Genomic DNA, 20,773 nt, shown 5'->3' with positions numbered 1-20,773 from the left:
ATGAGTTGAGGGCCTGCTGTGGAAGGCATCTTCAAGGGGCCTGGTTTTCAGAAAGCGCTGAGCACCCACTCTCTAAAAAAGTAGGCCCTTTAGAAATGGAGCCTTCACTGCGTCACCCAAAGTCATTGGTGTTTCTGTGCCTTCCAAGAACATTAGTGTTGGCAAAAATTCAGACACTCATGGTCATCGAAGTTCTCCCGCAGTAACGCTGCCTTTCTCCCACCCAGTCTTCTCCACCTAGATTGTAAGCTCCATAGGCAGAGATGGTCTCACACCATGCATATGTACAGAGTCTAGCAAAATGAGGCCCTAAATCTGTGATCTCGGTTGGAGCTCCAGTAATAAAGTGAATCCGAGGGATCTGACCGTGGCAGCCATTCAAATTTAAAAACTGGAGCAAGTAGGTACAGGACTCCTCCCTAACCGTATTAACTTAGTGCTTTGTATTCTGCTGCCACAACTAAAGCCGTCGATAGAATCGAGGTATCATTATGCACCTCGACTGCACTACACAGCAGGACTCTCAGACAGCAGTACGGACCGGCTTTCACGCAGGGCCCTTTTCTTTTTATGGTAGCTTTTAAAACACCCACCTTAAATACTTTTAAGAAGAACACTGCAGCATTGAGAATACACAATCTCTTACCTAATTATAAAAAGGCTAGTAAGTGTACTAAAAAATTCCTTTAATCACCATTATGTAGAAAGCTCTCAGTGTCACCACCGGGGGAGACAGAGCACAAAGAATTTCAGCTCTTGCGTGAATGGATAGAAGGACTTTTCAGAACCACAAGGAAACTTCCTTTTAAGTCAATGTTCAACTCAAGATATTTTAATTATCCACATCACAACAGTGGTGTAAAGGAACCCTGATCACGGTAGGTGTTGTCCAATCATAACAGAGAGAGCCCCTACCCCAGTGAGCTCACAGGGGCTCAGGACAGCCAGAGAGGAGCTAACAAAACAGCTGAGCAAAAAAATCAAAGCTAGGTGATTTCCCTAACCAATATCAGAACATTTTATACCAAGGCCAAGTTCTCTCATCTTGTCAGAAATATGGGGCCATGATGCGTAAGACCCATAGTCTGCTTGTGGCATTTACTTCTTGTCTCAGATTAGTATCCACGTCCCACCACTGTGGTAATGGTGGGGTGTTTTTGATGCTGTGGTTAGCTGCCCGCTAGGAACTGAACTCCACCATTTCACATAGGCCATGAGCTAGCAGATGAAAAGAACTCAGATCACATGAATGTGGACTGCATTCAGGCAGGACGGTTAGGAGAGTTTGCATTTTTCTCTTCTTAAGTGAAAGCTTCTTAACTAAACCAGATTTCCAACATCCCCACTCGGGTCTTTAAGTAAGGAGTAACCATAAGAAGTTCTCAACAGATATTGCATAGGGAACATACTAACTCCATTTAGGATAAACCAAGCACTTCAGTCTATACATGAAAGTCATTGTGCTTCTGGCACTCGACTTGAGAACACTCATTCCAGTTACTCTTCCAAGAAGGACGTCACAACCTGGGCATCCCTGTTAATCCATTCAAATGCAGGAATAATGGGGAGTGCTACCAGATCAAATCAGTAGGAATTCTACCCCGCCCCCCTTCACTCTGCACTGGCTGGAAAGAATACAGTGCAAGGCCATGATGAATCTGGCTCATTATTAGACAAACTGTCTCACCCTATAATCAGAGAAACTTTGCAACGAAGAAAACACCATTGCAAGGCCTGTAGCAGGACCCGAATGCAGATAACACACATGACTCTGTTGTCCATTTCAAGTTTGGGCCAAGAGATTCCAGAATCCCAAATTCAGCCCATTAAAAAGTTTTTATAGAAAGGTAGGTGCAAAAGGAAGGCATCCAGTGTGGCATAAATAAGGCAATTAGGCTGAAGCCCAGAGCATACTCCTGCCGTGGGCATCAGGGAGGTTACCGTAGGAATTGCACACGGCAGGGTAAAAGGGTTATCTTGCTGAGTAGCATTTCAGTTGGTTTTTGAAGTAGTGCAAAGATAGCTTAAATTGCACCTGTGCTTTGGTGTTGGTTCGGAACCTTTTATATTGGTCTTCTACCTTAGTCAGGTTGGGATCAGATGCGGGATTATGTGCTTGGTGACCGATAGAAACATCGCTGCAGGAACCGACAAGCAAGATGCCCAGTCCATCCATGAAAAATTCTGGAGAGGCAAAAAAAATGTAAAAGCAAAGTTAAGCGACCCTGCGTTTCCCCGAGAACAGCTGTGAAATTATTTTACAAGGCTCTGTTCAAGGGACACCATCATAGGACCTAACCATTCAAGGGACACCATCATAGGACCTAACCACATCAGCCACACCATCAGGGGCTTGTTCACCTACACGTCTACCAATGTGTATATATGCCATCATGTGCCAGCAATGCCCCTCTGCCATGTACACTGGCCAAATCAGACAGTCTCTACGCAAAAGAATAAATGGACACAAATCTGACATCAGGAATTATAATATTCAAAAACCAGTAGGAATACACTTCAATCTCCCTGGTCACTCAATAACAGACTTAAAAGTGGCAATTCTTAAAAAAATAAAAATAAAAAAAAAACTTCAAAAACAGACTCCAGTGTGAAACTGCAGAACTGGAATTAATTTGCAAACTGGACACCATCAAATTGGACCTGAATAAAGACTGGGAGTGGTTCAGTCATTACAAAACCTAATTTCCCCCATACTAATTTCCTCCTACTCTTACTCACACCTTCTTGTCAACTGTTTGAAATGGGCCACTCTCATTACCACTACAAAAGTGATTTTTCCTCCCTTGGTATCCTACAGTTAATTGAATTGTCTTGTTAGACTGACCTCCCACTTGGTAAGGCAACTCCCATCTTTTCATGTACCGTGTTTTTACACCTGCCTATTGTATTTTCCACTCCATGCACCTGATGAAGGGGGTTCTAGCCCATGAAAGCTTATGCCCTAATAAATTTGTTAGCCTCTAAGGTGCCACAAGGACTCCTCGTTGTTTTTTTCTTGATTTCAAGGCAGCCAGGATTTTACCCCTAAGTTCAGTACCTAGCTCTGCCGCTCACCTGCTTGGTGACCCTGGGCAAGTTACTTCACCTCTCTGGGCTTCCAACTCCCCTCCTGCCTCTCATCTATTTTAGACTGCAAGTTCTTCAAAGCAGGGACTTTTCTTACTACATACTTATACAGCTCCTAGAGCAATGGGTCTCCAGTCTTTGTTGGCACACTATAGTAATACACATACAATCATGCATTGCACAATGTTCGTTGTTAAAAGTATGGGTTATTAAACATCATTTAGCCTATTTTAAGTTTAATGATTAAATGTTTTAAGAAAATCAAGAGCAGCTGCTAATGCTTTATTTCAAACATCCATTTAGTTTAGCTGTGAAACAGGGTGTCATAGGGAGACCTGGCCCTTTAAGGGGACTACCTAGGGCAGGGCTGGGCAAACTTTTTGGCCCAAGGGCCACATCGGAATGCGAAACTGTATGGAGGGCTGGATAGGGAAGGCTGTGCTCCCACAAATAGCCTGGCCCCCACCCCCTATTTGCCCCCTCCCACTTCCCGCCCCCTGACTGTGCCCCTCGGAACCCTTGACCCATCCAACCCCTTCTGCTCCTTGTCCCCTGACTGCCCCCTCCTGGGACCCCCTGCCCCAAACCGTGCCCCACCCCCTCCAGGATCCCACCCCCTATCCAACCCCCTCCTGCTCCCTGTCCCCTGACTGCCCCGACCTATCCACACCACCGCCCCTTGACAGGCCGCCCAGGACTCCCACCCCCTATCCAACCCCCCCGTTCCCCGCCCCCTGACTGCCCCATAACCTCCGCCCCATCCAACCGCCCCCTGTTCCCTGATGCCCCCCGGGATCCCCCACCCCTAACTGCCCCCTGCTCCCTGTCCCCTGAGTGCCCCCCAGGATCCCCTACCCAACTCCCTCACAATGCCGCTCAGCGGCAGGAGCTTGCAGCCCTGCTGCCCGTGCAGCAGCATGGCTGTGCATGTGTGGGGGGCCCGGGGGTGAGCCTCCTGGGCCAGGAGCTCAGGGGCCGGACAGGACGGTCCCATGGGCTGGATGTGGCCTGCAGGCCGTCGTTTGCCCACTTCTGCTCTACATGGGTCTGCCCTGGCTTCATCTTCTCACCTCCTTTTCGTTTCTTTCTCCTTTGCCTGAGCTAACCTTCTGGGCCCTACCTACCATGCAGATGCACTTTAGTCCCTAAACACAGGGCTTTCTACATTCTTCATCTAATTAAAATCGAAGCATGTCTTTGCAGAGCATTAAGCAGAGAGCAGAACTCTCCGTGGAGCCATGGTTACAGGCAGCCCTAGGTCTAATCTAACTTGCTGAAACACTTTAGGGTAGGATTTTCAAAGGAATTTAAGGGAGTTGGGCATCTAACCCAACCAGCGGTGGGATTTTAGGTCAGGAGATCTAAAAGCTCTTTACAAAAGTTAAGCATTATCACTTCTGTTTCATAGAAGCCCCTCCCCTCCCAAGACTCAGAGACAGGATAGGACTTGCCCTCTACACTGCAGCTGGGAGGTGCAATTCCCTGCTCAGGGAGATTCGCACACAGTAGCGCCGATCAAGCTCACACACTGAAAACAGCGTGGCCAAGGCCAGCCGCCCAAGTACAATCTGTTGGAGATCCTAGGTATGGACTCGGGAGGCCAGCCCAAGTTACAGGAGTGCTAGCTTGGTCAGAGCTACCCCAGGTACGTCTACCCGAGCTAGGAATGATACCTTCCAGCCACAGTGAGGATACCCCCACAGAGCCTACCAGAGAGCTGGGAATAGAACCCAGGCGTCCTAGTCCATGTTCTAACCCTGGGAGAGGCCCCTCAGCAGCATTAGTGAAAGCAGAGAGCTGGAAGCCCCAAGACTGAAACAAAGGAAGGAAAAAGACAAACATGATAGCGTGAGAGAAAGCTTCTGTGGGGCAAGCCACAAGCGGCAGACACCGAGAGCCAGGCCTGCCGACAGCAATGCCGGGCCCCAGGGCAGAACAGTCAGTGGGCCCCCACAATCGCACAAGCCACGCCAGCGTGGACGTGGTCCGCCTGACATTTGGGCGGTGCTGCGCCTGTGCTGGCTGGTACCCAGTGAGCTGCTGACTGCGCTGCTGGGCGCGCTCTCTTGGCATGGCCAGGGCTTCCACATGCCCGCCGGTGGAGTTGCCAACTGTCTAATTGCGCAACCCCAAAGACCCTTGCCCAGCCCCTGCCCCTTCCCTGAGGCCACGCCCCTGCCCTGCCCCTTCTCCAACACCCCGCTCACTCCATCTCCCCCCCGTCGCTCACTCTCCCCAACCCTCACTCACTTTCACCAGGCTGGGGTTTGGGTGCGGGGTGCAGGCTATGGGAGGGAGTTTGGGTGTGAGGCGTGGGCTCTACTCTCCCGGGCCCTTGGGCAATTGCCCCCCCCGCCCCCCGTCGGCGGCCCTGCCGAGAGCTTGCTTGCCTGCACTCGGAGAAAGAGAGCGTGTGGCTTACCTGAATGAGCTACTCTTTGCAGAAGAGGGTCATAGCCGACGTGTCTGCTTTTGTCTGTATGGGCCAGGAAGAAGTTGACCACACCACTGGTGACCACGCAGTTGGGGAACCCTTCCAACTTGTGGAAGGAGCCGTATCTCAAATGCAGACAGCCGCTGTCGTCACCCTGATCATAGAGCAGCTGAAAACTGTAGGTGTTCCCATTCACGCTGCCTCCAACCTGGAGAGCAAGACCATCACCCACGTTTTTCAGTTATCGCTTTTCATCTCCTGGCAGACTCAAAGCCTGGGCTAACATCCGCTGACATCAACAGAAGCCCTTCCATTGACTGGCCCAACCCCCTGAACATTGTTACTGTTCTGCACAGTGGGAATCTCAACATGAACAAGCCCCAGTTTACAATAGCTTCTAGGTTCTTGTGAGCTGCTTGGAGCTCATTCCCTACGACATCGCGTTCTTGTTCCTCATACCACTGTCTGTGTTTATCAGCTCAGAAACTGGAGTGTTGTTTCCACTAGCGTGGTGTAGGTGCCGGTGAAAGCTGCTGGATTGGGATCACTAGAGAGACCAAAGTTCTGGGCCAAGATCAGACACGGCATATGCAGAAGCAGGACAATCCTCCCTCCCACCTAACCTAGAGACATACTATGGAGTCATGTCTCCATGGTACATTCTTTCATTGGCCCTACTGACAACACGGCCAATCTAATAAGCAGCCAAAACTGCACTGAGATCTACTCATTTCACACGGGGCACCAAATAGCTCTCATCAGAAACTTGTTACCCTTCACTAAGGATTTGGGTTGGATTTGAAAACATGACCAGAAGTTATAGGCCATCTGTTCCATAAATCCTCAGAACCATCCACTCTCTCAGGTCAGCTGTCACAGCCCAAGGTGTGGAAATATTTCCCAGAAACTCTAAAAAACTCTGAATCAAGAAAATACTTAATGGGATCAAAATCAGTTTCAACTGGCTTCAAAATGTTCTTATTGACCTAGGGTAAGTATTCTTTCTGGAGTTACGATCCAAGGTGAATGGGTGGTGAGGGAAGATTGTGATCCAGATTGGAGCTGTTTTTCCAAAATTGGCCAAGGAGAGTCCTGCTCTTGGCACAAACTGATGTCACTTTTCAAGAAGAGGATTTCTAGTGTTTGAACAAAACCAAGAATCCCATTGCAGAGGTAGTAAACTAAAGTGATCAGAAAGGCAGTTGCATCAGGCTTACTGTTTACCAATACTGTGCCCTATCTGTTCACTTTTCTGCCTGCTATGAGGTTGTATAGAACCAAAACACAGAAAGGAGGCAGATACCCAGAACTAAGTAGTAAATATCCAGGGTCAAATGGTAATGCACCAATTTAAGATGGGCACATTTCTGAGAAGGTGAAACCAATCTGATGCATGAAGAAAGCCAAGTAACATAGATGAGAAACACACACCACTCTCAAAGAATATTTTGCCAGATAGCACTAACCTCTGGTGTGGTCACAGTCAATCTAAAAATCCATAAAAAATTTTCCCCATCATTTGAAAGCAAGTTTCTGGCATAATCTGATAAACAGAGGACTAAGACAGGTCTGCAGAGGAATACATTTTGAGAGCTGGAAGCAATATTCCTTTTCCCTCCTGACTAATGGCCAGATTTTCAAAGGCTCAGCACCCATTGTAACACTTGAGCTCTTTCAAAAAGCCCAGAACATTTTCCAAGGGTACAATTTTTTTGCATTTCTTACCATATCCAAGTTTGTTCTCTCCAGCACATCCAATAGTTTCTCAATTTTGGTGTTTTCGGTGAATAAGAAGTCATCATCAACCCAGAGATAGTACTTGGTTGTGACCTGAGATATTGCAAGATTCCTTCCAGCAAACCAACCCTGGTAAACGGGAATCATCAAGACACAGAAGGGTAGGGTCAGAACAGCTTTATAAGAAGAAAAATTATATATATGCAAATACACACACACAAAGCTGCTTAGCTTTGTGCAAATCCCTTTTATCCAGAAACTATTCTGAAAAGGAGGGTCATCTGAACTACTGAATGAGAAATAGAACACCTTTGCAACAAGGAGTGACCTTATAGTAAGACAATCACTTGCCCATGTGATAGAAGAACCAGTATATAAGGATAGTTTAGCACTGGAAGTATTTACCTAAGGAGGTTGTGGAATCCCCATCTTTGAAGGTTTTTAAGAACAGCTTAGACAACCCCCTGGAAGGCATGGTCTAGGTACATTTGATATCGCCTCAGTGCCTGGGGTGGACTAGATGACCTCTTGAGGTCCCTTCCAACCCTACATTTTTACAATTGTAGGATTTTAATTCATTAGATCAGGTGATTTTTCTACAGGAGACTTCAGTCACCATCCTATAACATCTCTCTATTTGTATAATTCCCAGGGCTCTTCACATTCCTTATGGAGCCCCAAGGTTCCCTCATTGTCTCTCCTCCTTCTATCCCCACGTCGCAGCAAGCCCACTGCCAGCCAAGGACTGGGTGGGCCTGCCTCTGAAACTCGTTAATGAGCACCAAGAAAATCACTTTTGAGCAACATGGAGGCATGCCTTGTCCCATGCTGCCAGCCAATGGGGGTATTGAGAACAGACAGGAGCCTTAAACATTCATCTTTGATCTTTCATAGAGCATTACAGGCCAGTGAGCCAGTGTAACTATTTTTACAAAGCTTGAATAGTTACACAATAAGATGCTCCATTCACAAAATGTGCTGGACACCCACTATTCCCATTTATGTCAGTGAATGCTCAAGATGAGGCCAAAAATTCTGTATAGTCAACAACGTGTTGACTAAGTCCATGAAGATTAATGGGTTGGTAAACCACTAGGAACTGGATTTAGACCACTAACTCATCTCATATACCACTACGGTAGCTTAAGTTAAATTGCTGTGGTACCAGTGGTAAAGCCCATAGACTGACATGGAGAATTCAGTCCCCTCTGTCCCAGCTATCCTAGCTAAGCAACCTTGGCGCGAGGTCATGGAACAATAACTGGATATAAATTTGAACTGGTGGCCTACAGGTGAAAGATTCTATACAACACAAACAATCCCATGAGCCATTCCACTTCATTTCTTTGGGGGATGGAACTGACCACATAAGTCTTAAGAGTCCTTAGCAGACAGTGTGGTCCAGTGGATGGGGCATGGTGTTGAGATTGGGCCTCAGGAAACATAGGTTCTATTCCTGGGTCTGCTGGGTCACCTTCTCTTCTCTGTGCTTCCATTTCCCCTCCCACTTTTTGTCAGGCTCATCTACTTAGACTGTGAGCTCTTTGGGGCAAGGACTGTCTCTTACTATGTGTTCGTAGAGCTCCCAGCACAACAGGGCCCTGGTCTCAGCTAGGGACTGTATGTGCTAACATAATCCAAATGTTAATAAGAGATGGTATTTTCAAGAGTGCCTAAGTGTTTTAGGAACATAAATTCCATTGACTTACATTAGGATTTGCACTCCTAAAACACTTAGGCATTCTTGAAAATATCATCTCTTAGTAGCATTTGGATTATGGCGGCACATACAGGCCCCAACTGAGTGAAAGTCAATGGGATTTGTGATTCTAAATCACTTGGAGCTTTTAATAAATCCAATCCAAAAAGGTGTGTTATTTAGGATGTGGCCTCTACCAATGAACAATCCTTCTGTGAAACGCAGGCTGGAGGGCCTGGGCTGAGACTTGTCTACATGGCCAGTCCTGTGCAAGTGACAGACCTTTCCAAAAGGCATGATGTAATGCTCAATGTTCTCCCCGCTGATCTTCTCCGAGACTTCACTGTCATCGGCGACGATGATTTTTATGTCAGGGTAGTACTGTCGGATGCTCTTGATGAGGAGCCTAAGTTTGTGATAGCGCAAGAAAGTCTTCGTCGTGATAGTCACCAGGGAGCTGATCTTCCTATCTGTAATTGTAAACAGGGAAGTGACAGAGGCTTGTAACATTTTACGGCAGTTCTTTGCTTTTACTCACCATTCCTGAAAGATCTTACCTGCAGGAGGAAGGTGGGCATGTGGTTAGTAGAGCGAACTAGAACACAACAGCTGGGTTCTCTTCCTAGCACAGACTGCCACAGACCATGGGGAAGAGCAACAGCGCTAGGCCAACAACCGCTAGACTCTGAACAAGTCATCCTCTTTGTCCCTAAGTTGCCCTATCTGCAAAATGGAGGTAGGGACGTGGGGCATCCCACGGATTAGCTAGTGTTTGTGAAGTGCATTGAGATCCTCAAATGGAAGGCACTACACTAAGTGTTGTCGGAGCCAATCCAAGGTTTTCCCGGAATTAGAACGTTTAAAAAGGTCCGTTCATTCAGGGCTTTTCAGTGGACGTAACTTTGGAAGAACCTAACTGGACACAGAACATTAAGTATGATGCTGATGTATTTAGCCTTTGTCAATTACATACATTTTTGAATGGAGAGGCATCAGGAGACCGGAAAGACTTTAAGAAGCCCAGCATCAGGCCTAAAAGAGTAACTAACTTGCACCACAGTAAAGTCTGGAGTAAGGATTTACCATCAGCAATTGCCAGCTTGCTGGAGCCACTCCCTGACACCCCCTTAAAAGGGCAAAAGGGGTTTCCTACAGGGAGGTACTCAGAAACACTTACCTGCTCCAGGATCAAACAACTTTGGAAGGCCAGGCTGTCGGATGATCACAGGAAACTGAGCCACATGATGTCTGCTCTCGAAACTCACTTGGAAAACAAGAAAAGCAGAATAGGAAAGTTGCATCACTCATAAGTCTTCAGGTATTCTGGAGATCTTTGATGACACAGTGGAAACCTCCAAGTAAGAACCTTGATTGGAAATCCATTTGTTCCCTGGCAATGCTTTAGGCTGGAATAGATAAAAGTGGCCCCCCTGATTTTATATAGTGTTAAATGACCTTCCAGCCTCAGTGATGGAAAATGGACAAGTGGGAAGCCTAGAAAGAGTTCTTTGAAAGACCCCTTCTTCCACTGACTCAAAGAACTGGATAAATTTTTTTGACAAGTACCAGGAATTCTCCTGGCTTGGCAGTCTTGCTTCACCTCATGTGTAATTAGAAGCCAAAAAGACTGAAGCCCTGATTCACTAGGACGCAGGGCATTGAAGGGGGCTTTAGCTTCTCGAGGATGATGACTGACCTCACCAATCTCTGCCAAAGCTTTGAAAGAGACAGCTATGGAAGATGGCAGCATCCTGCATCTATTTCTCTGCTCATGCTGTGTTAAATAATGGGTCTTTCAGAAAGATTCCTTCTTGGAGGTAAAGTTAGTTTAGCAGATGCTTGAAAGTGGCCTAGTAACACTAGAGAAACTGATGGAAAACTGCCAAGGATGGGATGAAGAAATCGTCCAGTCGATACTCACTCATATCTACTGCAGTGAGCTGGTAGACCACACTGGTGTATGTGACATGCTCAAGGATGAAATTCAGCAGCTCCACATCTGAGGTCAAGATGATCAGCTCTTTCTCGCCCCGTCCACTCACAACATCGTCAGAGACATCAGCAAGTGTATTGAGGGTTCCCAGAGATGCTCGCAGGATCACCTGCGTTAAGTGCCGTGCGGCACGGAGGTGGAAATCTTAGGTGTCATGGTAAAATCACAAGGCTTCCCCTCTCCTCCCTCCCTGATCTGGGTCAATCACATGGCCATCTCTTTAATAACTGTCTTATTTAAAGGGAAAGAAGAGAGCTCTGACCCCACCACTATCCTCACCTGGTTTCACTAAAAAGACGACATCTCTGTGGAGGTCATTAAAACGGCAACCTTCCCACCCCCAATGTACGAGGTGGTTTGGAATAACCTGTACTGGCAGAAGCACTTTTATAACAGTATATCTCCATCTGCACTAGGGGGGGGGTGTTGCTTTAACTATGCCAGCATGGAGCAGCAAAACTTGAAGGCTGCATCTACATGACAGACTTCTGCCGGTGTACCTATGTCAGCCAGGGGTGTGAAAAGCTGTGATCCCTGACCGACAGAGCTATGCCAGCAAAAGCCCCTAGCAAAGAAACAGTTCTACCATGGAATGCCCGCCTTTGCCATACAGCTGGTTTTGCTCAGGTGTATGAGATAAGTTATACCAGTAACATCACAGCTTTGCTGGTATAGCCATGTCTGCACTTGGACCACCTTGCCAGTATGCCTTACCATTATACCTATGCGGGTAGAGCATTCCGTGTGTAGACATGGCCTGAGCATAGACCAGCCCTATGTATTTGTATAGTGCCTGGCACAGTGGGGCCCCGATCTTCGTAAAGATCTCTAAGGATTTGTCTGTGCCTAGACTGCAGCTGGGATGATGCCTCCCAGCCCAGGTCGACGGACTCATGCTAGCTTCCCTCGAGCTAGCGCACTAAAGGTAGCAGTGTGGCATATTGTGGCACAGGTGGCAGCTCAGGCTGGATCCCGAGTCCAAGCCTGCCTGCCTGCCGCCCACCCACTCAGGTTGGAGCTCAGATGGCTAGCCTGACCTATCATCTATCCTGCAATGTCCACACTGCTACTTTTAGCACCCTAACTCCAGTAAAGCTAGTGAGAGTCTCTCTATCCGGGCTGGGATTGGAGACATACCCAAATGCTACTATACTAATACAAGGCTGGGAAATCAAGCCCACCTTCGTAATAGAAGGAAAACCTCATGAGAAATGCACCTTTCATGCAGAGAGATCTCAAAGCATGTTACGCACTTGCCAAGGTAACCCTGGACTACAAACTTCCCTGCAACATCGTGAAATATACCTGGTACATTTCTTCAGTCACTCCATGCAAACCAAGCCCTTGAAGAACAAAGGGAAACATACATAAGGACAGTAAGTAACAAGCCTAAAGCCAGTGTTTTGACTCAAGTGATTATTGTTCCCTAACAAGACTCCAGTCAGCCCACCTGAACTGGGATCACAGAGCTAGATACAAATAGAACATCAGCTTTTCTCTATGCATTTTCCCCCCTCAATTTTATTCTGGAAGAAATCTAGAGATGTCAGTAGTATTTTTGCATTGGGGCAGCTCTAAAGATTTAGGGCTAGATCGTCAGCAAGCATCAGCCAGGGAAGTCAACGGAGCTACACTGATTTACACCAGCTGGAGAGCCAGCCTTTAGGTTTCCACCACTCCCTGCACCTTATAAAAGCCAAAGATCAATAATTTTGCAAGATTACAACATTTGAAGCAATTAAATAAGTGGAAGAGGAATTTAAAACCAACTACCACAGAGCTCTTCAAAAAAGCATTTTGCATTCAGATAGAAGAGCCGGTCTGCGCTCAGATGACAAATGAGTCAAGGGAGATTTATTGTGAAATGCAGATGGGATCTTCACTGTTTCAGCCCTTTTCATAATTGTTTTTTAAAATGCTCTGTATACAAAGTGCCTCATGGTTATTCTTCTAAGAACCCATCCCAGACATTTTATGCACTTTACTGGAAGGAAACCAGATCTCTGGGTATCAGCGAATGGATTTTGAATTCAGCAGTTTTGTACGAAGGGTTGGGTCTTCAGAGTAAGCCAAGTCCAACACAGGTACAATGAAGTACAAAGCCCCCCTATTTCATATAGAGGGTATGTACAAGAGACAAGGTCTTAGACGTCACTGGAAGTTGAGCCCATGAGCAGGCTATGAAAAGGCACAGGACAAGTATACCTGGAATCCTAATCGTGTGTAGTGGCATCACCTCTACTCCTTGAATAGGATAGCTTAATGGCAGGTTTGGTTTGGCTATTAGTAGATCTTGAGTCATTGAGGGGTATCTGGAACAAATGCGAATAGAACAGGGTCAGCGTCGGGAGGATAAGGGATTATGAAAATTGTGTTAACAGTAAAACAGTTTGAATGAGTACTTCTTTCTACCAACATTCCCTATCTGTTGGATGCTTGCGGCTGGAATTTGAAAAGAAATCATCTCCCACTGGGGCACCAAACAAAGCAACCAGATTTTCAGGATACGTGGAGTGTATAAATTGGGTGCTGCGTAGGTCATGGTTTAGATGATGTAATGGTGCTCACTCAGGGTCTGGTTGGGGAGCATGGCCTAGTGGTCATGAGTGCAACCCCCGACTGCAAAGGGGATTGTGGGGAGGGGTCCTCCCACTCCACCAGGCTCCGACTTGGGTACTTTGGGCTACCAATGGTCTGGCAACCAAGGCTGCTTAAGGCTGTCCTCCCTGGGCCTCTTCCTTGGAATAACGGGGGCAGGAGGGATGCGAGGCTTTCCTGTGTTGGGGAAGTCCAAACCAAAATAAGTAAGAGGGGGCTACTATGTCCAGGGTCCACAGGGATACTTCCCTCTCTGGTTTTCTCTGGGATGGGTCCTACCTTCCCTCAGGGAGGGCCCCTTTGCGCAGCTGCATCAGATCTTTAGGCTTCCCTCTGCTCTGTGCTATTGGAGCTATGGGCTGCAGGTCTGCTTAGCTGGAGCTCTCTGCCTCTCAAAGGAGCTAATTCCCTATGTCTTTTAATTCCTCCAGCAGATGGAGGATTTGCTGCAGGTGTGGTGGGGCAGGGCTGGCTAAACCCCAAATAATCCCTTATCCCCTTGGTGCCCAGTGTGGGATTTGTATACCCCATCACTGATGGTAACAGCTGAAAGGATCATTTCTGCTTTCCTCCATAGCTGATTCTTCTACCTCAGTACAACTCAGCCCCAAGGCTTCAGTTCATGAGACTTTCCCACATGAATTTAGTGCCAGGAAAGATGCAGGCTGGACAGGTCGAGAGACAGGAGAATCCCTTTACCTTTTCTGATAGTGCTCCAACTCCCTCTGTCGCCTCTCTTTAATGGAGGCAAGGTCTTTCTTTTCAATATAATCTTCCATCTGGTAGACATGCACACGGTCAGCTTTGGCGCACTCACACTGATTCTTTGGAGCTAGCCTGAAGAGAGGGAAAAAAAAGAAAACCCAGAAGGCTCAGCTTGTGCAAGGACACTGGGAGAATCTGCTGTTTTGTGACCTTTCAAAAATAATATGCATATGGCCAAGCTTGGTGGGTTAGGCCAGTATCTATAAGGGGCATGTGTATATATATTAGTGATATGGGCCTAACCCACCAACCATGGACATGAAACCCTTGTTTCAAATGCACACTGGCAAAGTTCTGATCTCAGCTGGACACTACCGTCCCAGCACTGAGGGATGTTCAGCTCTGGATGGGAACATCATGACTGAGCCAGAGCTAAAACGCGAATAGGATCCCATCCTGCCCTGGCAGGTGAATGTAGCTTCCTTTGTAAGAAAGTTGGGTTACACTGTAGGACATTTGGGCCAGATTCTCAGCTGGTGTAAATGCACAGAGCCACTGACACTAGCTTTTTTTACATAGAGAGCCCAGGAAAGCTGCAGCTCAACGTAAGGGCCATAAAACAAAACAACCCCCCACCCACTCCATCATTCTTAAAACCAGAGCCAACATTTGGGATAGAGAACCAGTGGCCATGCACCACCACTCCTTCCCAGTTTGGAAAGGAGAACCCTATGAAATACTGAACTGGGAGTCAGGAGATCCAGGTTCTATTCCTAGATCTGCCACTGGCTCTCTGTGAACTCAGAAAAGTCACCTAATCTCTCTCGCTGGATGCCTCCTTCCCATGGGGAAGGGAGCAATGCTGCAAGATTCCACTCCCTGCCAGAGGAGAGAGTTTCTGGTAATAACAGACTGGGGCCATCTTTCCAGTAGCTAGGAGAGGTGACCACTGCCCTCCTATCCAGCATGCAGAAGGGATAGGGACAGAACATAAAGAGGAGGGAAGCTCCAAACCCACTTAAGATCCAGAACAGAGAGTAAAGAGTCCCCTCTTTCATCCCAGAAGCTGGGTCAGGTCAAATGCAACCCTCTATATCTCTAACCACAACCAGCTCAAACAACAAAACAAGCAACCACATGGGCATGTGCCTCAGGGATCATTGGAAAATCTGGACATAATCTGTAATACGCTTGATGGAGATTGTGACACACCTGGCTTCACTGTCTCCCTGCAAGAACGGGTGTCGAGCAACAATAAATCCCAGCAAGCCATTAGCAATAAAGCTCCCATAAGTCGCTCAGCTGCCTCTTTTCCACTGTTAGAGGTGACTAGAGACAATAGGGGAGCTACACATACTTGGGTTTGCATGGAGGGGCTTGTGTCTGAGCTTCCTCTTTCTGGGAACAGATCAATTATTTGCAGGTCCCTTGGCTGGCAGACTTGATAGTGCCTTAGGCAGCTCTCCGAGTCCAGTGAGAAGTTGCAAGACCAACTTTGTTTGTTAGGGGTGAGCAAGTTGACCCTCAGCAATAAATACCTTACCTGCGGCTGACTCCACAGCCTACTTCTTCTTTCCCCCACCCCTCCTAGATATTGTAACCTGCCTGCCTCCCATTGAACTCCATTGCTCCCCAAGAAACATCCTGCTATACCACATTCCCTCCTAGCCCAACCCCATGCAAGCACTGTGCACAACGCCCCAGTTAATCACTCTTGTGGGTGTGGAACCTCTTTGTATACAGGAGTTTAAAGAAACAAGGTGGGTGAGGTAATATCTTTCACCAGAAGAATCTCTTTCACCAACAGCAGTTGGTCCAGTGAAAGATATTACACCTCATCCACCCTGTCTCTCTAATATCCTGAGACCAACACCCTTATACCGCAAACTAGAAAGGTATTTGACAACAACGATGTAGTGGCAAGTTTGAAAGTGCAGGTACTTTACACCTACCCATCAGCATAAAGGAAAGCCAAGCCACCCCACTGAGGTCCAGTAGCAGAATTCTGGTGGGAAGCCATCGAGAGATTAAAAAATAAGGGCCAGAGTCTTAAGAAAAATAAAGCGTCAGTTAGGGGGGGAAGTGCCATGATATTTTTATAACATCCTCAGGCAAAAAAAAAAAAAAAAACTCTCTTCCCCTTACTGGTGTAGTGTGCTGTTTCCTTCCACCCCAGAAGTGGCTGCATTTCACTACTGCTACATTCATAAGATCTAATGTGCTTTTCAAGCTCTATGAAACGATAGGCTTATGCAACACTCATCCCTACTTCTTCTGCTTATCTAAGTCTCCTCCTTGTCTCTTGCTGTTCATGACTCTGTCTCCAATTCCTGCTCCGCCTTTACGGGCCGCAGTCAGTGCTTTGCAGCGCAATTGCTGAGAGAGTAAGAAGGCAGGAGTCGAACTGGGCTGCTACATGGTTATTCAGCAAATTGGTACGTTTATTGGATGGGGCCATCCTGCGCTCCAGAGTCAGAGCTTTCGTTTTAAAAGAAAAAAAAAAGTGTCACCATTACAAAGATAAACTGCTAATGGTGGAGGAGCATAAAATCATGTGGCATGGTCTCCTGTATCTGCAGGCAGCCCGACATAATAGTTCTGGGAGAAAATAGAAGCCTAATAATTGCAAGTTTAGTGTCAGCATCAATAACTCTGTGTCAAGGTTCCTTCCCCATTCTGAACTCTAGGTTACAGATGTGGGGACCTGCATGGAAACACCCTAAGCTTATTTTTACCAGCTTAGGTTAAAACTTCCCCAAGGTACAAACTATTTTACCTTTTGCCCTTGGACTTTATTGCTGCCACCACCAATCGTCTAACAGATATATAACCGGAAAAGAGCCTGCTTGGAAACATCTTTCCCCCCAAAATCCTCCCCAAACCCTACACCCCCTTTCCTGGGGAAGGCTTGATAAAAATCCTCACCAATTTGCATAGGTGAACACAGACCCAAACCCTTGGATCTTAAGAACAATGAAAAAACAATCAGGTTCTTAAAAGAAGAATTTTAATTGAAGAAAAAAAGTAAAAGAATCACCTCTGTAAAATCAAGATGGTAAATACCTTACAGGGTAATCAGATTCAAAACATAGAGAATCCCTCTAGGCAAAACCTTAAGTTACAAAAAGACACAAAACCAGGAATATACATTCCATTCAGCACAGCTTATTTTCTCAGCCATTTAAAGGAATCAGAATCTAATGCATATCTAGCTAGATTACTTACTAAATTCTAAGACTCCATTCCTGATCTGTCCCTGGCAAAAGCATCACACAAAAGAGAGAGAGGCTTTGTTTCTCCCTCCCCGCAGCTTTTGAAAGTATCTTGTCTCCTCATTGGTTATTTTGGTCAGGTGCCCAGCAAGGTTATCCTAGCTTCTTAACCCTTTACAGGTAAAAGGGTTTTTCCTCTGGCCAGGAGGGATTTTAGAGGTGTTTACCCTTCCCTTTATATTTATGACACTCTGTCACTGCAAAGTAGAGCAGGCAAGACAGGAAAACAAGTTGCATATGATCTGCTGCAAGCAGGCTTTTATCTTTGTTTTGGCATCTCACCTTAGGGGAGCTTGGCTGATGGGCAGAGCTCGGCTTGTGGGCGGAGCTTGTGAGTACACTAGTAGGCCCATCCCACCCCTATTAGACTCCAGGCAGGAGAGAAATTGGAGCTGCTGTCTATTGCACACTTCTACCCAATAAAGGACACGTGAGGTTTGTTCCGTGTCGCTCTACTGAGGCCAGATTTTTCAACAGACCTCGGCACCCATTTAGGTCCCTGAGGAAGTGGTCAGACTTTCCAGAGTGCTCAGCGCAGAGTTCGGCACGTTGTGCGCTGATCTTTTTGGAAAATCTGGACCTTAGCATGTAAGGTGCTGGAGGGTGAGATCTTCCAAAAGCAGGTAGAGGCCAAGCAGCAGTTGGGCGGCTTCTCCAACCCACCCTGCCTCAGCCCTGACTAGAAGCGTCAATAGGAATGACAGGGAGATTGAGAAGACTCTATGGCTCACTCAATCCTTATGCCAACTAATGCCAGTTGTAGCAGGGAGGTTGTCTTCAATAGACATATAAAAGAGTTCCTGAGAACTGGACTCAGACGTACTGTCTCATCTCACCCAGGCCACTGAAGAAAATTCACGTGGAAAGTATTTTCACTTGCTACAAGCCCAGCATGGATTCAGTCCAGAGACCTCAAGGTGAAAGACTCCACATTTCCTATCACCAATCCCCCAAGCCCTCCCACTTTTTACTGGCCATAAGGGCGAGCAATTGAGGGGGTGGGGGTGGAGGGAGCGGAGAGGAGTGAGTGGGGATGGAGTTTTGGGAGCGGAGGGTAAGAGGCAGCATGGGCGGGGGGAGGGCATGGTTCGGGAGCTAGTGCCCCCCCAAACTATTAGGAAGCTTCCGCTGCTCCTTCCCCAAGCCAGATGCTTGTTTTGGTGGTTATTATATACAGCATTATTGAAGCCATGTTGATCCTAGGATATTAGAAAGAGAAGGCAGGTGAGGTGATATCTTTTATTGAATCAACTTCTGTTGGCAAGAGAGAGAAGCTTTTGTGCTTACATAAAGCAGGCCTGAAGAGGAGCTTTGTGTAAGTGTCAACACTCGTCTCTCTCACCAATGGAAGTTGGTCCAATAAAAGATATTCCCTCACCCCCCCTTTGTGCCTTTGTTTTCCGTCCCACACTTAGTTTACCTTGACTCTTTAAATCATATGCTCTTCACTCAAGCTTTCGTGAGCATATCCGATGAAGTGAGCTGTAGCTCACGAAAGCTTACGCTCAAATAAATTGGTTAGTCTCTAAGGTGCCACAAGTCCTCCTTTTCTTTTTTCAATAAAAGATATTACCTCACCCCCCTCTGTCTTTCTGGTTATTATCAGGACCCCTAAGTGGGTCACGACCCTGTTTTAATGGGGTTGTCAGGGCTGGCCTTAGACTTGCTGGAGCCCGGGACCGAAGCCGAAGCGCGAGCCCCACCGCCCGGGGCAGAAGCCCGAGGGCTTCAGCCAGGGCTGTCCTTCAGATTTATGGAGCCCTTTGCAGTATTATTAAACTGGTGCCCCTATGCTCCACTGAAGGCGGTTCCCAGCCGGCACCACTGACCCCAGCGTGTAGAAGGGGCACAGCCACCACCCCCACCCGCGGACCCCCAGAGCTCCCCCCCATTGCTGACACACACCGAGCTTCATACACAGCAGACGCTGCGGCAGTGGCTCAAGGCCACATGGGGGCTGCATCTTGCCAGAGCCCATGGCCCTCCAGCAGCTCCTCACCACTCCTGGCTCACCATGAGCATTTGGACAGGAAGTACCAAGCAGTAATAACAATAATACAAGTGTGTGCGTGTGAGTGTGAGAGAGAGAGAGCCAGTGTGCGTGTGTGTGTGTGTGTGACACTGTGTGTTGGGGGGCTGTGTGACTGTCGGACTGTGTGTGTTGGGGAGAGTGAGACTCTGTGTGTGACAATCTGTATTGGGGGACTGTGACTCGTGAGAGGCAGAGTGTGTGTGTGTGTGTTAGGGAAGTGTGAGAGACCGTGAGCGAACGGTCACCTTAAGTCCCCCTCACCCCGCCGCTTGGCCCGGCTCCCCTCGCTGACTCATGTGGAAGTTTGGCTCCTCCTGTCCTGGCCCCGGCGCGGCCCGGCCCCCATCGGAGACCAAGCGACGCAGGCAGGCAGGGACTCTGCTCCAGGCAGTGGTGGGCCGGGCCACCATGCTGCCAGTGACCGTCCATGCCACTCTGGGCTCCCCGGGGCTGGGGCGGCAGAGCCGGCTGAGGAGCGAGTGAGGGTGGGGCGGGGTTGGGGGCAGGGAGAAGCCCGTCAGCCCAGTGTGGGGGAGGGGCTGGAGAAGAGAGGATTCCAGCAGCGGCCCGTGCGGGGAATGGTGCCCCACATGTCTGGGTGCCCTACACAGCTGCATATGCTGCATGTGACTAAGGATAGCCCTGGCTTCAGCCCTCGGTGGTGGGGCTTAGGTTACACACACACACACCACCCGGGACAGGGCGACTTGGGTGGGCTCCGACTTCAGTCCCCTCTCCTGGAGTCGTGTCGTAATTTTTATTGTCAGAAGGGGGTCGCAGTGCAATGACGTTTGAGAACCCCTGTACTAGACCACACTGCCCCTGACGAATAGATTTCTGGGAGGAAGCTGTAGCTGTTTTCCAATTGCCTGTGAAATAAAAGGCCAGCACTTCAGGCTCATTTTCAGGAATAAGAAAAGGAGTACTTGTGGCACCTTAGAGACTAACCAATTTATTTGAGCATAAGCTTTCGAGAGCTAAAGTTCACTGCATCCGACGAAGTGAGCTGTAGCTCATGAAAGCTTATGCTCATATAAATTGGTTAGTCTCTAAGGTGCCACAAGTACTCCTTTTCTTTTTGCGAATACAGACTAACACGGCTGCTACTCTGAAACCTGTCAAAATTTTCAGGAATGAAGTCAGAGTTTAAGGCCAGACAGGATCATGAGATCATCTTGCCTGGCCTATGTATCACAAGGCACTAAACACCACTCGG

At 47.7% G+C, this 20,773-nt stretch overlaps 1 protein-coding gene across 1 annotated transcript in view; it reads right to left on the bottom strand.

The window, feature by feature from the left end:
- Positions 1–795: 795 nt before the first annotated feature.
- LOC140903942 (beta-1,4 N-acetylgalactosaminyltransferase 2) overlaps positions 796–20,773 on the bottom strand; it is a 71,912-nt gene continuing 51,934 nt past the window's right edge. Inside the window, exons 3-11 of the mRNA XM_078850734.1 lie at positions 14,248–14,385; positions 13,156–13,262; positions 12,256–12,293; positions 10,879–11,059; positions 10,135–10,221; positions 9,240–9,427; positions 7,247–7,387; positions 5,510–5,729; positions 796–2,184 (exon numbers count right to left, since the gene is read on the bottom strand). Coding sequence (XP_078706860.1) covers positions 1,973–2,184; positions 5,510–5,729; positions 7,247–7,387; positions 9,240–9,427; positions 10,135–10,221; positions 10,879–11,059; positions 12,256–12,293; positions 13,156–13,262; positions 14,248–14,385 — 1,312 coding nt within the window. The 3' untranslated portion in view covers positions 796–1,972. The remainder of the gene's footprint in view (positions 2,185–5,509; positions 5,730–7,246; positions 7,388–9,239; positions 9,428–10,134; positions 10,222–10,878; positions 11,060–12,255; positions 12,294–13,155; positions 13,263–14,247; positions 14,386–20,773) is intronic.

Source organism: Lepidochelys kempii, chromosome 27 (genome assembly GCF_965140285.1).
Source record: "Lepidochelys kempii isolate rLepKem1 chromosome 27, rLepKem1.hap1, whole genome shotgun sequence".
NCBI classification, from domain to species: domain Eukaryota; kingdom Metazoa; phylum Chordata; order Testudines; family Cheloniidae; genus Lepidochelys; species Lepidochelys kempii.
This window is presented reverse-complemented; position numbering and strand designations above follow the sequence as displayed.